Below are 20,198 nucleotides of genomic sequence, written 5' to 3'. Positions count from 1 at the left end.
AAATGAACAGCATCGTTGCCGGTATGCAACGTCACCTTTCGTCAGTGATCGCGGACTGAGAGCAGCATAGGATGCTTCCTACGGGTAATTTTGAAAAATTAGAGCATAACGTCATTTTCGTTGTTATGCGAACAGCATGACATCTGACGACCCCTGACGTACTCCAGGAGGTGCTGAATAACCTCTGAGCGCATCAAAGCGTCTTCGATGCCAGAAAACCTTAGGAAATAGCATGTAATATTTCTCTCGTCAGGCAGGAACACTACTTTTCGTGTTCTCTGGTGTTATGCTCTCTATCACCACCAAGCTGTCGCATTCCGCCACTGAATTTTTTTTTTCATTGGGCGGAGACATGTGCCTCGCGATGTGAACGTGCTTTTTTGTTGTTGTTTTCGTTGCTTCTTTTTTATGCTTTCCTCGTTGGTTAATGAAACTGTGGGTCTGTCTGCATGAAAACTGCGGACAAACCATGTTGTAGAGTAATGTGGACAGGATAGCTAAGTGAGTGTTGAAATACGACCTCATTCGTAACGATTAGAAGCCATTTCAGCCGCCAAAAGTCCTTTGATTTTACAGGCATTCAAATAATTGTGGAGCGTGGATCACTACGTGAGTTAAATACAATAACCGGGCGACGTGGTAGCTTGGTGGCTGTTGCTATGCGCTGCTTTGCTCAAGGTCTCAGGTTCGATTCCGGCAGCGGCAGCCGCATTTCGATCGGGGGCAATATGCAGAAACGCCCGTGCACCTACCAGGATATAAGTGCACGTTAAGAAACCCCAGGTGGTTGAAAGTATTCCGGAGATCCCCATGACGGCATGATCATATTGTGTTTTTGACACGTAAAACACCGAAATTAAATTTAAATTTATTGTAAATTTAATTAACGAATGTACTATCAGTGTTGGCATGTTAGTGATATTGTTGCTAGATAAGCGACTTTCTTGGCTGTTTAGTGACAGTTTCTCTATTTAACGCCCGGCGACCTTTTTTAGCGACATGACAGAACGGTTGGCGACATTTTAGCCATTTCGAAGTTAGGAAAGTTTCTTCGAAAATAGCTTTCCGTTTGGCCAGAACTGGCCCTTGCGCCATGAAAATGCATTATTTATCTTCAGCTTTCTAGGACGCACCTTATATACAGCTTGCATAATGCAGACGACCCTGTGAGCACCCTCGGTTCCCTCCGCCATCGTGGAAGCTAGACATGGGAGCGAGGGCAAGACGTGCGTAGAAAGTTAGTCGCGTGTTATAGACACGCACACAGCGTGTTCGCCGCATGACGAGGCCCTACAAATGCAAGTTTGGTTCCCCGGCAAGTTAGCGCGCCTCTCTTCTACACCGGCCGCAGCTGCGCGTGGCGCGGCCGAGCGCGGCGGCGAGCGCTTTACATTGGAGGTCATCGGTGGCGGCTGCAAATTCTAGACAACCCGAGATAGCTGATGGTTTCGTGTGCGCTGTATTCTCGCGCGGACCCGCCTCTGGTTACTTAGTGGGCTTTGATGTTGCGCTGCTAAACACGAGGTCGCGGGATCAAACCTCGGCCATGGTGGCCGCTTTTCCGTGGGGGCGAAATGCGAAAACACCCGTGTACTTAGATTTAGGTGCACGTTAAAGAACCCCAGGTGGTGAAAATTAATCCGGAGTCTCCCACTTCGGCGTGCCTTATAATCATATCGGGGTTTTGGCACGTAAAGCCCCATACCTTTCTTTCTTCTTTTCGCGCGCTTAGTTCGCGTTGAAGCGACAAGCAGTACGAATGGCACTTCTTTCGCCGCTGCTGCCGCTCTTCATCATGTCAGCGTCCTGAGAGCTAGTGTCCGCGGTCATCGAGTGAGATGTATTCGTGTTTGCCTGTTCAACGTGTCAATTCAGTTATTAAGCGAATCTTAACAGCTGCTTATACGGTCGATAAAGCTAGCACCCTTAATCATTTGTACAGCTGTCTAATAATTTGCTATCGCAATCAATGCTTCGTCTTTCCGCGGAAACGGCGGCCTCTTCTATCTTAAAAAATATATTTCTTCCTTCATTCATGATATTCATTCTTAGAACCGTGCCAACCACACTTCGCATACTCGAGCCCGGCCTTGTTCTTGTTTCGTTCTTTTTTTTCCTTTTATTTTATATGCTTGTTATTTTCTGTTAAGTTCACAATCAATAGTGGGTGTTAGTGCCTTTTTCTTCTGTCCTTTAAGCTTGTTTTGTTCTTGTCGCATTGAGTAGCCAAAAATAAGTTTTAACAAGTCGCTCACCAACTATCTTGTTCCTGACAAGGTGGCTGAGATGCGAGCACTAGGGCCCTATAACGTAAAACTATTCCAATATGTTTTTATTCCAATCTCCAGACGTCAAATTTGCGTAACCGCCGACGCAAGGATCGGGCGGTCACCCGCAGGATTGTCTGCATAGACCAATCAAACGCTCTCCTCGTTTATAGGAGGTCCCTTTTGTTTGCTTGAAAAACGAACATTGCATACGCTGAGCGGCTTGTCTTATCTAATTGGCTCACAAGAGGCGAGGAGCACGCTCAAGTGGAGAGGGATTCGATGGCGCCGACCCACTGCAATGAAAATCGATAACTGGATCAAGAGGGTGGTGCCGGCGTCTGCGGTTGGTCCGCATTTCCTCACTTAGCTTGCGGTGGCTCGTCGAAAATCGCGGCGGCATGCAACGGAAGCTTAAGAATGACGCTTAAACGGGTTCTCGGCAAAGAAGAGTTGGAAGAACGAGGTCGTAAACGTGCCGAAAGTGCTCGAAAACGTTACACGGCCACGCAAAAAGTTTTGTTATGCGCAATTAAACCCATGCTCTCCAGCAGGTGAGTCGCCAGTACCTGAGCGATCGGCGGCAGCCATCTTTTATTCCTTTCGGAACGGGGCTACCTGCGGCTATTCAGAAGAAAATTCAGTTTTGTTCGTCATATTAATGCGTCTTTAATGCGCACACGTCACTTTGACGCGGTGAGTTTTTGCGGTTTTGTGATGTCGCGTGACAAGCAGGTGAAGTGGGTGCAGTCCGGAAACGTTTGACCAATAGCTGAGGGCTAATGGCGAAAAGGGTCAAATCAGAAATAAAAATTTTTCGTTTGTTCGATAAAATCATGCATAATCAATGTGTACATGTCGTATCACATGGGGAGCTATCGCGGTTTTAGTGACGTCGCGTGACAAACAGGTTAAGTGGGGGTGGCCCAAAAAGGTTTTGACCAATCGTGGAGTGCTGATTGCAGAATTGGAATAGAAAAGATTGGAATAGTTTTACGTTATAGCGCCCCTACTCGGCTTTTCGTGAAAGCTTACTTCTCGACAAGCTAGGAAGTCGTGCACAAGTGAGACTTGTACGTAAGGAATTACATTCAATTAATTGCTTGTAATCAATTACGCTTGTTGGAACCTTTTTATTTGAACGATTACTTTATTTACTAGGTAACGGCCACTGTAATTCAATTACTTTCTTTTTCGGTAACCAGTTAGAAGTAACCAGTTAATTTATTGGCGAGATAAGCTGTAACAAGCGACGGAACATTGAGAACCTGAATTTGACGAATAATAGACTAGAAGACCCGACATCGTGTCATGCAGAAGCCCAGCAGCCTCGCAAATACGCAAGTCCAGGCAGGCAAACCCTGCGCTGAGAATTCGTTTCTACATTTTGACGCTCCACCACATGTTGGCCGACGAACTGGACCGGCGCTTGTATGTCTCAATAGAGAATGCCACTTAGAGCGTTTATGCCAGGAAACCACATACGGGCGAGTTTTTCAGCTGTTCATTGGCCAAACCAGGACCGTCTTCTCCAAGTTACAGCAACAATCAAGCACTGCGTGCGCTTCATAGAGGACTCTGATGCTGAGTAATCACAAATTTCTGGGAACGATTGGAATATACGTTACAATACGCCATACCTCCCAGCGCGCACATCAAGTGAACTGGCTGACCTGTTTTCCCCTCATTTTCTCCCCCTCGGGTAAGTTTTCAGTGCCAATGATGTCTTCTGCACTACTGATGTCTTCAAAACAAAAACGAGGGACGATAACCAAGGAAATGTCTTAATGCAATAGTCAGCGCAGATAAGCTGTATGAAGGGCTGCAGAGGACGCAATGAAAGTACCCGGCCATCTCGTTCTGTTTACTGTATCTATGTACTGTTAATAAAAGTTCGTAGGGAAAGTAACGTAGAAGTAATCGATTACTATTCGATAATTTCTCGATTACTTTTTGGGGCAGTAATTCGTAACTGTAATCAATGACATTTTTTGGACGAAGTAATTGTAATTCCAATCGGTTACTTTTTTCTGTAAGCTGTACAACACTAGTACTAGTGATAAAGCGCCACTGTGCCCTGCAGCTAAGTGTATGCTTAGGCTTACCTGACTATTTAAATTGATCGGGGAGAGAGAGAGAGAGAGAGCGAAGTATTCATTGGCTTTCGGCTTTCTACTCTAGACTATTGGGTGCTCAGGTGGTGGTAAGGGGTGGCAGGATCGAGGTGGGGTGATGCGATGTTGATCGCATCGTCTCTTCATTCAGGTAGGTCCGCCTCCTCTGATTCGCGAGCTCAGTGACCGTGATAAGCAGCGCTAACGCTGCCACGTTGGCTGGTGGTAGGTCAGTCAGTCGCTCCTAGTGTGTGGTTTGTTGCTGGGGAAACCCCAATAAACCGCATACGTTCTGAAATTGTGCAAGAAGTCAAAACGCACTCCAAGCCATGCTTACTGCACTAACGAAGTGGATGAAAACCGTGTGAGAAACGAGGCAATGCGTTCCCCACTGAGACTCTGCCGAGCAGAGCACAACAGAGAGAAAGAAAAGTTTGAGCGTGGATCCACATTACCTCAAATCCGCATCACCCAAATCTTCATTGCTCTAATGAGAGCCCTTTTAAGGTGAATGAATGTCACGGTTACTTAATGCCAGCTTTCAAACGGGTGACCCTTGTCTGCTACAGCAGCTAAGTAACGGCTTATAATGGAAAGACCCCAGTGATCCCAGGAACGTAAGGCAGGTGCGCTAGTTTTTCTTTTTTCTTTTACTACGCCTGCACAGAGTGATGGTGGTTGATTTTTCTGAGTTGGCGCACTGCTTTTTAAATAACGCACTAGATTAATCTGCTTCTTCGCCTCTTGAGGCATTGGAAAGGACATGTATGGTTCTTGCTTCGACAATTAGTTAACTTTTAGTTCATCATCTTTACGACGCCGCACATAATTAAAATGAAAGGTTTAAATTAAGGTGAACTAAGGCTACCTCAGCTGCGCGGGCGCCTCCGTCTTACATTGAGTTGCATTCCGAAGCAAATCATGAAGCAATAGTTCTTGCACGTTGCGTCCATAGACTCCCACCTTTTGCGGCGCATATATTTTTTGCGTAAATGACAGTGAATTAACGCTAATTACAAGCCGTTAATAACCAAATATCAACCTCATTGTTGTGTTGAAACGCGGGCAGTTGTAAGGGTGTTCCACCTGCTTCTTGTTTTCTTTGCAGCGAAATGTTGATACAGGGTGTCCCAGCTAACTTTAGCGAGAGTTTAAAAATATGCCAATGCCACGTAGCTGCACAGAACAAAGGTAATGTTGTTTGTCGTCGCTTGGAGCTACTCAAACTACTTTTTGCATTCCGCACGGGTTTCTCAGAAAGAAAGCTTCACAGTTGAAGAAAACTTCGTTCTGGTCCAGGATTCCCTTTCAGGAAGAGCCAGTTATGTAACAGCGTTGAAATCGTACATTTTATTCTAGCAGATTTACATCGAAGTGAAAGATGAGGTAAATGAAGAGATGATTTCATTGATGTGACACTTGCAGTCGTGGCCAATCCCCCTCGTAGGTACGAGCAATGTTTTCAGGCAACAAAAACCACACTTGCAGCGCGGCAATAGTTCGAAAAAAATGAAACGACCAAAACGGTTTGGGATGGCTTCGATGCAGAGGGATAACGACTGAACATGTGAAGGCTGATGAGCTATTATATCAGTGAGTCGGCAAAGGCTACTATTCTGCTTAATATTCTACGCCCACAACTAAGATGCACATTCATTGTTGAGACAGGAAGTTGTGGTCATGGAGATGTAGTGATGTCACTATAGGGGCGATGGGGCGCGGGGAGGGAGGCGTAGCAAGCAGTCTGCTCGAGGTTGCAGCTGGGCAGTGAAAGTGTGAAAGTGGGGGGGGGCCCACGGTGTGTGAAATAACAAGGAATTAATGGTGAAGGAAGCGAAAAGACACCAGGGGCCCTAAACGTAAAACTATTCCCATCCCCTGGCGTCGTATTTACGCAACCGCCGACGCAAGCATCGGGCGGTGACCCGCAGCGTTGCCTGAGCAGCCCAATCAAGCGCTCTCGTCGTTTATAGGAGGCCACTTTTGTTTGCTTTCAAAACCAACAAAATTGCCTACATTAGCGGTTTCGCTTACCTAATTGGCTGACAGAGGCGAGGAGCACGCTCAAGGGGAGAGGGTTCCGATGGGGCCGAGTAAGCGTACTGAAAATAGATAACCAGATGAAGGAGGAGGGGCCGCTTTCCCTTACTTAGCTTGCGGTGGCTTGTCTAAAATCGCGGCGGTGTGCCGCGTACAGTTAAGGATGCCGCTAAAACAGATCTTCAGCAAAGAAGAGCTGGCAGAGCGACGTTGTATACGTGCCGAAAGAGCTCGATAAGGTTATACGGCCACGCAAACAGTTTTGTTATAGGCAAAAAACCCATGCTTTCCGGCAGGTGCAAGTAGCCAGTGCCTGAGCGATCGGCGGTAGCCATCTTCTATTCCTTTCGGAACGGGGCAGTCTCCGGCTATTGAGAAAAAAAATCAATGTTTTGTACGGCATATTAATGCATCTTTAGCGCGTACACGTCGCTTTGACGCAATGAGTTTTCGCGGTTTTGTGACGTCGAGTGACAGACAGGTGAATTGGGCGCAGCCTGAGACCTTTCGACCGATAGCAGAGGGTTAAGACGAGAAGGCGTCGAATCAGAAATAATATTTGTTTCTTTTGTTCAGTCGAATCATGGATAATCAGTGTATGCATGTCATGTCAGATATGGAGCTATCGCCGTTTTCTTGACGTCGCGTGACAGACAGGCGAAGTGGGGGGTGGTCCAAAAAAGTTTTTGACCAATCGCGGAGTGCTGATTGAAGAATTGGGATAGAAAAGTTTGGAATAAAAAATTATGGGGTTTAACATGCCAGAACCACCTTCTGATTATAAGGCACGCCGCAGATGAGGACTCCGGAAATTTCGACCACCTGAGGTTCTTTAACGTGCACCTAAATCTAAGTAGACGGGTGTTTTCGCCCCCATCGAAATGCGGCCGCCGGAGACGGGATTTGATCCCGCGACCTCGCGCTCAGCAGCCCAACACCATAGCCACTGAGCAACCACGGCGGGTCAAAAAAAAAAAAAAAAAAAGTTAAGAATAGCTTTTCGTTATAGCGCCCCAGGCGCCTTTCGCCCTGTCGAACAGTGGCACTATGCACTGACTACAGAAAAGAGAGCGGGAACTTGTAGGACGGTGCCCTTAGTAAAACTTAATAACTTATGGTGCTTTAGAACGTGGAGTTAAAATGAACACTCTAGAAAGAGTTGCACCCTTTGTGGTGTATATTTGCCACAAAACGATAATCGTCATCTGTCTTGCCCGCACTTCCTTTCTTGAAAATGTTGCGCTCGTTACTTTCCTGTCGAGAATGCTCTGTCATGCTGATAACGCGCATACCGTTCGTGACTTGGAAGTACCGGGCTCGCAGCGTTAAAGAAAGGAAATGAGGGCAAGGCAGATGACGATTATCATTGTGTGGCAAATATACACCCCAAAGGGTGCAACTGTTTTTAGAGTGAACAATAATCGTCATCTGCCTTGCGCCGTTTCTGAGCGTTGAAATCGCCTATGATTATCAGGGGACTGTCTTTAGCGAGGCGGAGGGTGTCGCTAAAGAGTTTTCCTGTTTTCCCGCCTTTGGCTGCGGGGGGGGGGGGGGGGGGGGCAGTAAATGTTGAGGACGAAGGCGCTCTGTTTCTGGTTCCCTTTGTATACTATTTCGAGAAGTACATTTAGTACGTCCGCGTCGTCTATGGGTTTGTGGTGTATGGTTGTGATGTTTGTATACTAGTGTGGCTACCTTCCACTTGTCGTCTTGACTTGTGTGGTATTCTTCGTAGCCATGGACGCTATTCTGGACATTCCGCCATTTTCTTCGATGCTTGACGTAGACGCGACGCGAATAAAATGACGCTGATGGCCCCATTTTGCTTTCGTAACGTGACGCCAACGTGACGTTTTGCCTAAGGAACTGAAATGAAGGTGCTGAACGTGAGGTTCTCGGTAAGGCAAAACAGTTTTCCTCCGCAGTAAAAATAAAGCGGCTAGCTCAACGCGCATGATTATTCCGTCGAAAACGCTTCTCGCTTTCGTCGTCTGCTGCGTACAAGCCGTCGTCTCCTTCAATAGCTAGGATGCGTGTCCCCGGGCAATGGAAAGAGTCATCGTATGTCGGCGCCAACGCGCTTGTTTTCTTCCTTGAGACAACATACGCGGCCTACCAGTGGTGATGCGCGCACGTTCTAGGCCACGTTATCACTATCTCGTTAAACGCAAGTGACAGCCCGACTCGGCTGGCTGGCTGAGGAACGGCCGAATATCACCGATAGCGTTGCGCGCGCTAGAGACATCCACTAGCGCGACGCAAGCGCCGGCGCTGCCATCTCTTGTTCACTTCTCTGGTTACTCGCACCGCGGGAGGAAACTTCAAGGAGCCGCCTTGCGTACATTTCTTTTCATAAATTATAAAGACGCCGTTGTCACAACTTTTGATTGTGCGAAAAGGCATTAATCTTGATTACAATACACATACAGCAGTGAAAAGTAGACAACATTGCCGAAAGTTTGCTATGTTCGACCAATATTATTTCGATTAAACGCGTTCTTTTAAAGAATGATGGCCCCAAACACAAATGCCAACACCACCCGAGAGCGATGCAAATACTATGAGCACGCGTTATGAACAAAAGATTTTCATGGCGCCAAACGACGGGGAAATTGTGGTGATACGCATTCCTCTCGGCTGCCATTGCATATGGCTGCTCATTAGCATAATTCGCGCGGCTCGTCGCACCAAAAATTATGGCGGAAAATCTCAGCAATGGCGGCCCAGCGCAACGTCACGCATCGTCAAAATGACGTTTATGAAACAGCCTTTCCGGTGACTCTCCTCACGGGATATTCCTTCAGCCAATCAGGAAGCTGGCATGGCGCATATATCTTGGATCGCCACCACATATTTGCGAAATTACAGATGCATTGCACTGGCTTATGTACGCTACCGCTCACATTCTTCTTGAGGCGCTAACGTCGCAATATAGCTGCCAAGGACCAAAAGAAGGCATTAGTAGATGAAATTTGCAGCTCTACGTCACGTTTCGTCATCTTGATGAAAGCGCAAAATTGCATTTTGCAAGACTTCCGCTTCCCGGCACAAATTTCAAAGCATGTGACCTCTCTACAGCCAATCGGAGAGTAAACGACACAACCGCATGGCACGACACGCATGGCGGCCGTGCAGCCGCCATGCGTGTCGGGAATAGCGCCCCATGAAGTGTTGGTCGGGTGCCGGGACGTAGCCCCTGAGAGGTAGTATCGCGGACAAATGAAACGCGAGCAGCGGAGCGCGTGGCCGATAGTACAATCAGCGCAACCTGCTGGCCATGCTCAATTCAGGCGGCGAGTGCGAGAGTACGTGTCCGACTGCGATATGTTCGGCCCGCAGTTTCCTATGTGCTAGTTTTATCATACCGCCACACCGGCGCGCCGCTGACATTGCCGTCAAATTATGTGTTCGTGCCACGTTTGCTTTGCTCGCTATCAAGCGTGGATTTTTATTTGTGTATTTATTTTTGCCACCATCGTCTCCTCCAGCACTTTAACTGCTGGAATTGGCAGCACTGCTCGTGCCACTCTGTTCTATCGTTATATGCGTTCGCTTGCACAAGAGCCACATCTTAAGGGTGCCGTGTTGCTGTGTCAGCGCTATTGTGTATAACTGCAGGAACCAGTGCTCGTAAGGCCCTTATAACTCAGCTATGCCTGGTGTGTCGACAGAAGACAGACTTCAGATGATTGCTCTTTACCGGTACAATGTGCCGCAGCGTGACATTGCCAGCATTCCAGGCCGCCAGTTGTCGACTGTTAATCGGTTTCTCCAGGCGTACAGTCACGAGGGACGGCTTGGAAATCTACCTCGGGGACAGAGACGTCGAGCTACGACAGAGGACCAGGATCTTCAAATCGTTGCATGCGCAGCTGAAGCCCCATTTTTCACATTGAGGGAAATATTGGATGAACTTGGTTCGGGCGCTAGCTCGAAAACCGTGCGAAGACGGTTGCACGAAGCAAACCTCCGAAATGCCTGCACAAAAACCTCTGCTTTCAGAGGCCAACAGGCGCGCGCGGTTTTTATTTGCTGAAGAGCATTTTTCATTTACGGCTACGGACTGGAGTTACGTCATGTTCACAGACGAATACACATTTTCCTCGCGATGGGACCAGCACCAGCGCATATGGAGAACAGAAAACACCAGGTAAACTTGTTCTCTTATGCGCTGAAATAGTACCCTATTTACTTCAAACACTTAATCCTTTCGTAAACTAGTTCCAGATGCTTTCTAAGCCGAAATAAACAGACGAATCGCGCATCATTATTTGGAATAGGGTCCAATTTTTCCGTATCAGGTGTTTCCACTTGCAAGGCATCTGTCAACGCTACCCAATGCACCAAACAATTTTCTTTTGCAGGTTCGAGCCACGTAACCTCCAGCGTGTTGTCAGTAGTGGCCGGTGCGCAGTCAGCGCCTGGGGAGCCCTTTCCTAGGATGGCCTAGGTCCACTCATCCGCCTAGAAGGCCAGTTCACCGCCGAAGTGTATCGAAGGATCGTTGAGGACATTATTGTTCCGTACGCTCTTGAAGGCCCGTTCTCAGAGGGCCTATTTTACCTGCAGCATGATCGCAGCCCAATACACATGACCCGATCAGTAAGGACACTGACAGAAGAACTGGGCGTGATGCTGCTCGATTGGCCCGCTCAAGGTGCCGACATGAACCTTTGTGAGAATATCTGGGGCGCAATGAAAAAGGCTCTCTCCCGCCGATCGCTACAGAGGGGCTCGCAGGATGCACTGTGGGGAGCTGTTCAGGAATAGTGGGAGCGCCTACGGAGCTCTGATATAGCTATGCGGCTCTTCGAAAGCTTGCCCCGAAGAATGACGGCAGTCGCTGCGGCCCGAGGAGATGTCACAAAATATTAGAGCACTGTCAACAATTCTACATCTGCAATGGAAAGCTCTTAAATATGAGCGAATTAGTTACAACGTACCACAAGTTCACTTTTCATTCCATAAAAGTCGTGACACAGTCTTCATTTGAAAATAAATGCGTTTCCTTTGTGGTTACTTTTCGCCTGCTATATTTCATGCAGCATAAAGAAAACGGTGTTAATCACGCGACATTGTTCTGCTCTGGTCTTTCAATATTTTTTTTTTCTTCTAATACTTCAGAAACGGTTGAAAAGAGAATGTCGCTGGAATGCTTGTATTATAGAAGCGAACGTATATAACGATACAATTGAATGGCACGAGCAGTGCTGCCGATTCCAGCAGTTAAAGCGCCGGTGATAGCGAGGAGACGATGGTGGCAAAAATAAATACACAAATAAAAAGCCACGCTTGATAGCGAGCAAAGCAAACGTGGCACGAACAGCTGCTTTGACGGCAATGTCAGTGGCGTGCCGGTGCGGCGGTATGGCAAAACTAGCACACAGGAAACTGCGGCCGAACTTATCGCAGTCGGACACGTACTCTCGCACTCGCCGCCCGAATTGAGCATGGTCAGCAGGTTGCGCTGATTGCACTATCGGCCACGCGCTCCACTGCTCGCGTTTCATTTGTCCACGATAGTACATAAAATGTCCCGCAGATACAACCGCCTTGCCTTTGTTGTAACTGCTGCACAAATACTTCCCTACCGGGGCCGTCTGTGTTAGCGAATAGCGCAACATATGCATAAATTTGTGTTTTAATTTTCTTACGAAAGCTCCTTTGCAATACCACACGTTCTACTGAGAGCATATTATTCTTCGCCCAGTCGCCTACTATTTCAGGCTCGTCTTCATTTTCCTCTCGCTTTCAATCTTCCTCCGTGCGAGGTGACTCTTCCAACTTGAAGAATGTGGATGCCTATGCGGCAACGTATGCAATGTGCACCGCCACCTGGCTATTCATACACTCTGCATACACATGCCTTACACATATCGCCACAGGTCTTTCTACATGCTCAAAGCCTGCATTTCTTGTGTTTTATGTGCACTTTTATTTTTATAATGTTACTCTGGACGTTCATCCAACGAAAACTACTTGCCCTGTTTATTTTCCTAGAAGCTTTTCTTCATAAATAAAAATGCGAGCTCCTTTTTCTGCCTTGTTAATAGAAAATAAACACGTAACTATGCGCTTTCGATGGAATGTCGTGCTGAATTTGGAGTTACTCTGGACATTTCAAAAAGAAATGAAAGTAATTGGTAGGAGCTACAGAACAAACTTCACGCTGAAGCAAGCCATGAGGATAAAATTGTGCTCTGTTGCCGGAAACGAGAAGGGGGTTCGCGGCGGGCCACCGCTCCGAGTGCCGCTGACCTGGTAACGCCACTGCGGAGTTGTACTTTGCGTAATCTCACAGGAGTTAATGAAATGCTTGTAACGCTCACGGTTGTGTACGCCTGAGGAAACATCTGTTCGTTCTCTTTTATCTCTTTTCTTTTGAAGCTCGTCGTAAACTGCGAAAGCCTCCGTAGTTTGCCGAAGATTGCGTTCATAATTGGAGGGAAGCGGTACGTGCTGAGACCAAAGGACTACATCCTCCAGGTAATTTACCTTCCACGCTGCTTTCGACGTCATTTGCTCTGAGTATGGCGTGCCAGTGAATAAGCGCGCAGCGCACGCCAGAAGAAACTTCACTAGCGTTTACTTGTGCCACCACTTGTAAAGCAATTGACTTTAATCGCATGCGGTAAATTTGTCTGTTGGTAATAATAAGAAAACAACAATTTATACAGCTTCTGCCGCTATTCGGGTAAAATGTGCGTCTAGAAATAAAACTGATTTCAAGTTATAATAAAGATTTGATGGAAACTACTTGCAAGTCGGTAAGTTAAAAATAATGCAGAGAATTCACTGGAGTTGTCTATGTGTAAGCTTACCTCCAAAGTTCAGTTGGCCCAGCCCCAAATTCAAGTTGGCCCACTCCCAAACTTCAGTTGGCCCACCCATAAATTTCAATTGGCCTAGTCCCCAAATTTCAAGTTGTCCCACCCCCAAATTTCAGCTGGCCTACCCCCAAATTTCTAGTTGGCCCAACCTGAGAGCTTACTCGACCCACCCACAAATTTAAATTGGCCCACGTTCAAATTTCAAGTAGGCCCAGCCCCAAATTTAATTTGGTCCATGTCCAAATTTCAAGTAGTCCTGCCCATAACTTTTAAGTTGGCCCACACCCTAATTTAAGTCGGCCCACCCCTAACTTCATTTGGCCTACCGGGAAATTTCAGTTGGCCCACCTCCAAATTTCAGGTTGACCCAACCCCAAGTTTCAAGTTGACCCACCCCCACATTTCAGTTGACCTACCCCTACTATAAGCTTCCCCATTCATATTCTAAGGAGCCCAATGAGTCTATTTCGGTTTTCTCACTTTATTTATTTTTATTTAAATTCTTCCTTATCGCTTATAAAGCTAACAACCATCTACATTTACACTATCATAACAATTAGCTGTCTTTGCAAATTGCGCATATTCCCGCAGATACAAGGCAATACAGTTTTCGCGTGACAGGCGCTGGAGTACTCAACAACGAATGCTTACGCATTAAAAGGCGAACAAGTCTTGTTGCCTGCGGCACGCACTCCAACATTTATGCATTTATGCAAAAATGCATTCTATTGTGCTTTCGCTGAAAGCACGACAGACACAGGATTACGAATTTAGTTCTTTCCAGAGATGTCACCATATTTAGCACAGATGTGGGCCTGCTTCCTTTCCTTACCTTTAAAAAGCGTTTTGATTCTGTAGTTGAAACACGCGTTCACGTAGCGCTCAAGCTTAGAACAAAATATGGCAAGCGCTGCAGAACCAATTGTGTTTGACAAAGCCGCTTTCAGCTGTCGCGGCAAGCATTGTAAACAGAGGGGTGCCTTCCGGGCACTTTATGCAGTGGGAGCTGGATGGCGAAAAGACGTGCCTGAGCGGATTCATGGGCCACGACACGAAGACGTCGCTCTGGATTCTGGGAGACGTGTTCCTCGGTCGCTACTACACGGTGTTTGACCGTGGGAACGACCGCCTGGGATTCGCCGAGGCCCGCTGACCGCCTAGTGCGGAGCTCACGGCGTTGGGGCCGATCTGAGGCGCCCGCCTCGTTAACGCTGCCCCACCACAATTGGTCGGTCCGCAATAAATACTAAGTTGGCCTGCAAAGAAATGCAAGCGCCCGCTGGCAATGGCAACTTTCCTTCTGTTTTCGTGAATATGCATTAATGCACATTACGGCAAACCCACAAAACCACTAAACACTTTCCGTTCGTGCTTACAATTAATACGAGTGACTTATGAAGCACCTTTCAAATCATGGTGGAAGTGAGCTGATTGAATGAGCCCAATTGGCTCCCGTGGACAAGAATGGGCGTTCTAAAGTTCTTCAGGGGTTTACGTAAGCAGTATGGTCTGTTTATTAATTTGTTTACGAAGGAGGATAAAAGCAACGCACGTGGGACGCTGAAGACATTTACGGACCACAAGTTGTTTCTTGTTACTTATCACTCTTAGAACTTCCTTCTGCCAATCGCAAAGGCATCCAGGCAACTATAGCACTAAGACACTCTCAGTGCTGCCTTGTTACTTTTACTGTGAGCAGCAGTGATGAGCTGGGAAGCCAAAGTACCAGACGCCGATTTAAAGTCAGTAAGCTATCGCAAGTTGCGCCACAATTAACAGAGACATTGGGACTCCAGGTTAGCAAACACGTTTTGTGTAATACAGCCATAGCTAAAAATCTGCTCACTGCCATTCGGGATCCATATACGAAGATTATCTAGGCGCGGTTGTGGGTAAGTACCCTCATATAATGTAAAGAAATGGCGAGAAAAAGAAAGCGACATTACCCTGACATTTTTACCCGACAAATCCCACTACACTCACTCTGTTTTCGTCTATCAATCCGTCCATCTAGGAAAACTCTTGCGCTACTTAAAAGATAATAAAGTTTTACCTTATATGTTATATAGTCCAACCTCGCTGCCCAACCCTCCGCGTTGAGTGTGAGGACTGCTGTCTGATCGGTGTGTCGGTAGGCTCTTAGCCCATGCCTGGGCAAGGGCCGTGTTCCTGAAGCCTCACGGCGAAAGATATTTTTGCACACTCTTTAGCCATTAGTAAGCACGATACTTTTTTTGGCGCAGCATCACAGAGGATTATTTTAGTTAAGACAAAGCTTTTTATAAGGCAACATTTGTAGTATATATACGAAATTCTCACTGAAGTTTAAGTGTCACCACTCGTTCCTTTCACATGCACATGTATCATAAAGATTCCAAATATTTTCGTAGCGCCCTCTGGCCTAAGGCACCCTTGCGCTATAGAAACCTATCGATCGTTGTGGGCTGGCAAGTGAATTTAACTTGTCCGTTCATTCGCAATTATTTCGCACAATTGTCATATGACTTCAAGACGAGCACGGTAACCAATACTTCACGGCCGTTTTCTACCTAGACCCGCCGTTGTAAGGCAGGAGATGGGCAGAACGTGTCCGACGAACGGCGGCGCAGGTTACCCGGCTGCACAAAAGAATGAGTAGTAGGCAAGGAGGAGCTTCGGCGTGATAAGCGTGATGCCAGACACGAGTATGAAAAATACTTCGAGCCAGGAACACTATTACGCAAAGTTATTCCATTCTGGGTTAGTTCCAATATCCTGACGTCAAATTTACGTAACCGCCGAGGCAAGCACGGGCGGCGACCCGCAACGTTGTTTGAGCAGCCCAATAAAACACTCTCCTCGTTTACAGGAGGTTACTTTGGTTTGAAAGCCTGCCGGGACAGGTTTTCTTTATCGAATTGACGGGCGACAGGTGAGCAGTGCGCAGAGGTGGAGAGGGTTACGGTAGTGTTAAACTATCGCACTGAAAATTGATAAGTGGGGGAGGAGAATGCTGCCGGCGTCTCCGATTGGCCCGCTTCTCCTTGCTCAGCTCAGAGTGGCTCGTCGACGATCATGGCGGCGTGCAACGGGGCTTTGAAAGTGTCACCAAAACGGAGATTCAACGAACAAGATTTGGCAGAGAGATCTCGTATATGTGCGGAAAGGGCTCGGCAACGTTATACTCCCACGCAATTTTTTTTTATTTCACGCAAAAAAAAAAAAAATATATATCTCCGTGGCAGCTCCGAGAAGCAAGCGCCGGAACAAACATCAACAAACAATGAACAAACAATGAACAAACATCATATGTTCTATTCCCATCAGAACGAAGCAGTCTCCGGCTATTCCAAAGAATTGTTCAGTTTTGTTCGGCATATGAATGCATACTCAGCACGTGCAGGTCACTTTGATGCGGTGAGTTTGCGCTGTTTTGTGACGTCGTGTGAGAAAGAGGCGAACTGAACGAACGTGCCGGGTGTGCAGCCATGCTTTCCTTCCGTATATCGGCGTTAGTCAACATCGAAAACATTATGGCATCAGACAACATAAAAACTTTCACCGCTTACGCGGATGCATAGATAAGAGAAGAGAAAGTCAAGAAAAGCCGATCGACAAACGAGTGATGAGTCATTGCTGGAACACCTGTATATTGCTTTAGCCATTTTCGTGTGTAGGAGATAATACATTCAAATCCTGCAGAAGTCACCTTTCCGCAGGTCCCTCCCCCCCCCCCCCCCCCCCAGAGGGTTAGTACAAAAGATCATTCATTTTTGCAGCGAGCATTAACTCAGCTTCGCCCCTCCCCCCACATACATATAAGTAAATAAATAAATAAATAAATCAATCAATAAATAAATAACCTTTTTCGAGCAGAACCTGCACGCTGGCGGACCACTTGCGAGTACGTTAATTCATTAAAGTTGTGTGATGTGAATTACGAAACAGCATGTTTCTTTTGTTCCTTGTTAATAGAAAACAACACAAATGCTATTTTTATGTTTACTTGCATATTGCGGGTGGCTTAGATAAAACATATATAAACACGGTGTGACTATCCGAAGTGCGGCGTTATAAACGCACACTTCTCTGCATGCAGAATGTGTCAGTGGGTAAGAACCAGTGTTTGGAAACAAAGAAAAAAAAGGCATAAACGTGCACTTTGACGCGAGTCTATGGACGAAAGCAGTTGAAGCTTTTGACACAGGCAGTAAAATTTGACAGGCAGTCTGTTATTGTCAGTTGCTTGCTTTGAGCGAGAGTTAAACCAGTAGAAGCATCAATAATGAAAGCGCATTAGGCACTAGCGGACGGAAAGTTGCGTTTCATAATTCAAACCACTGATATGCCATGCATCCTAAAGATAAATGTCCTCGAGCATTTTGACACTTATCTACACGCATTTTGCAATCCAACGATCCTCAATAACAATATTTTGTAACTAGCGATGCAGAATTTAACATGTTTTGGGAATGAAATATTAGTACAATTTACACGCCTAATGAAGTGATAACTTGTGTCAAAAACTGCGTTAGAAAAGCAAAAAATAAATAACTAAAACAGTGCAAAACAAACCATCCAGCCGCCCTTACCCCTCTGTTTTTTGTTCCCGAAATTTACGCACGCAACAAACACGTACGCAAGCATCCGCGGAAATGGCGCGCCAAATTTACACTCGCCTGCACTGCAAACGCGGCTACACTTGGGAAGCTCGGCGCAAATTGCGGCTACGCGCTAAACTCCCACGCAAGACCCCTGGCACGATGGACCTGTACCTTGAACGAGGTCAGCGAAGCCTGTGTACGGGGTAATTGCAGCCACTTTCACGGCGTTTGCGCATGGCGATAAACGCAGGGAATTACTGCCCAACTATAGGAGCTGGCAAAACGTGTCAAAGCTTGGTCGTGGCTCTGTCAGCTGTGCAGCCACGGTGAGAACTTTTTTTTTTAACTTTCATGATTTGATGCATTTCCGCGGGACCATGTAGACCTTGCGTGTACGCGGAAGCTTTTACGCGGAGTATCTGCTGTGCAAAAAACAAGGTTGTTTGGTTGGGAGCTGCCTTGCTTCTAGTACTCGCTCGACGAGTTGCGCAGATTGACCACCGAAGCTAGGGACAGCCGCGAGCGGCAGCTAAATGACGCTTTTCACTGGTTTTCGGCTAAGGGCGCACCTCGTTCGCGCGCGCCCGCACAACACACACGCACACATACGCACGCGCACACGCGGAGACAATGAGAGAGAGAAAGAGAGGCAATGTAACTATTTATACTAGAATTGTTCGTAATAGGAGATGCCAACGAATAATGATGTTTGACACATTAGCGAAGACAATTAACCAGCCAATCGCTAGCCGCACTTACGGACAAAAAACTTTGTGAATTTGGCCCCAGGTGCCCATCGAAATGGCAGGCAGTAAGGATGCCTGCGGCCTTTTCATTTCCCATAGTCATGAAACAATACGCTACCACTACAAAACAAGTGTGATTATTGCTTATACATGTTTATTAGGGTTTGCGATTATCCAAAGTATTGAATAAAAAACGAACACTTTTCGCTATTCGATTTGCGTTTGATTTGAACATTCATTATTATCAATAATTGAATTGGCACTGGAACATAATTAAGGAATAATACTCATCGGAGTCTCGAGGGAGGAAGGCTTATGCAAGTGGTGGCTGTTCTGAATGGTTTTGCGGCAAGAGAGCCGCGGTTGTTGAGCAGATGCGCCAGTTCCTGAGTGAACGCATGAGGAAGATAACTACGTCTTAATAATTTCAAGTCATTCGATAAAAAATCACTCGCTTTTTTACGCAGCCTATCTACAAATTCGTTGGCTTGAGTTAGTTAAAGCAATTTATTATTTGACCAGTCTTACCCGGCTTGCATCGCTTTAAAACAAGGTGAAGTGCTATATGATCAAACTTCTCTCCTTGAACGAACACAACACACTGCCTCTGTGAAGTGTTTTGTTACTGTCAAATTCGAAGGTCGTTTTACTCGAATATTCGTATTATATTCGCAAGTTTCACAATTCAAACAGCCTTTCTACTTATGCGTTGCCGATTTACGGAACAAATCAAACACGCTCACGCACGGAGAATTGTATAAGGAATCGCTGTTTAAGTATTATGCAGAATACTTGATCCTGTCGGTAATAGTATCATGGGAAAGTGACATGGTTGGATTGTCACCTAAAGGCCCGAAGTGGACCGCATTGGTTGCGAGCACGAACACAACCAAAGTGGCGAGTGTACGTATACACAGCGCTGAATGGTGAGACAGCGCACTTGTTCGGGCCGCTGTCAGTCAGCGGCACTTTTCTTCCGGATTCATGGGCGTGCCCGGGTCGCACCTAAAGGCCTCGGCGAACTGAGGCAGATTGCGAAGAAGCGCGTTGACGCGGTGGCGACCGCCATTGCGCAGCTCCCCGCACGCGTTGGCCGCATACAGCACGAAGAAGAGCTGCATGGCGCTCAGGTGTTCGGCGCCATCAAGTCGGTGGTCGCTGACCAGCCTGCGAAAAACCCGTGGCTGCATGTAGCGCGCGCGCGCGCTTTCTTTTATTTTTTTGAGGGGGGGGGGGGGGGGGGCAGCGACGAGAGCGGCACTCAGCCGCCTAGCGATCTAGAGGTATGAGCTTGCCGTGAGAACGGCGAGAAAAATGAAAATGCGTGCAGGGTAATAAAGTATCCACCGCAAATAGTATAGCGTATTTCAGTATAAAGTAGTTCAGATTAAGTTAGAATTCCTAACTGCATAGGTTTTGTCCCTACGTGTGGCGCACGATTTCAGTAGACGAAGGAAAGCAAAGAAAAGGGAGATTAGTAACGCGCTTTATAACATCTGCAATTGGAGCTCAACTCAAATACGTAAAATTTGTAAAATAAGCGTTTGTGTTTACGACAAAATACAAGAGTTATTTGTGCCTGGCACAATGTGTGATATTTCGAGAGGCCCCATTTAAG

General features: G+C 46.7%; 1 protein-coding gene across 1 annotated transcript in view; it reads left to right on the top strand.

Annotated features, from left to right (window-relative positions):
- LOC126547049 (lysosomal aspartic protease-like) overlaps positions 1-14,533 on the top strand; it is a 34,984-nt gene extending 20,451 nt beyond the window's left edge. Inside the window, exons 6-7 of the mRNA XM_050194881.2 lie at positions 12,809-12,907; positions 14,252-14,533. Of these exons, the coding sequence (XP_050050838.1) occupies positions 12,809-12,907; positions 14,252-14,404 (252 nt within the window). The 3' untranslated portion in view covers positions 14,405-14,533. The remainder of the gene's footprint in view (positions 1-12,808; positions 12,908-14,251) is intronic.
- Positions 14,534-20,198: the final 5,665 nt, after the last annotated feature.

This window comes from Dermacentor andersoni, chromosome 1 (assembly GCF_023375885.2).
Source record: "Dermacentor andersoni chromosome 1, qqDerAnde1_hic_scaffold, whole genome shotgun sequence".
In the NCBI taxonomy this organism is placed as follows: Eukaryota; Metazoa; Arthropoda; class Arachnida; order Ixodida; family Ixodidae; genus Dermacentor; species Dermacentor andersoni.
Note: the sequence above shows the minus strand (reverse complement) of the source record. Positions and strands in the feature narration are given on the sequence as shown.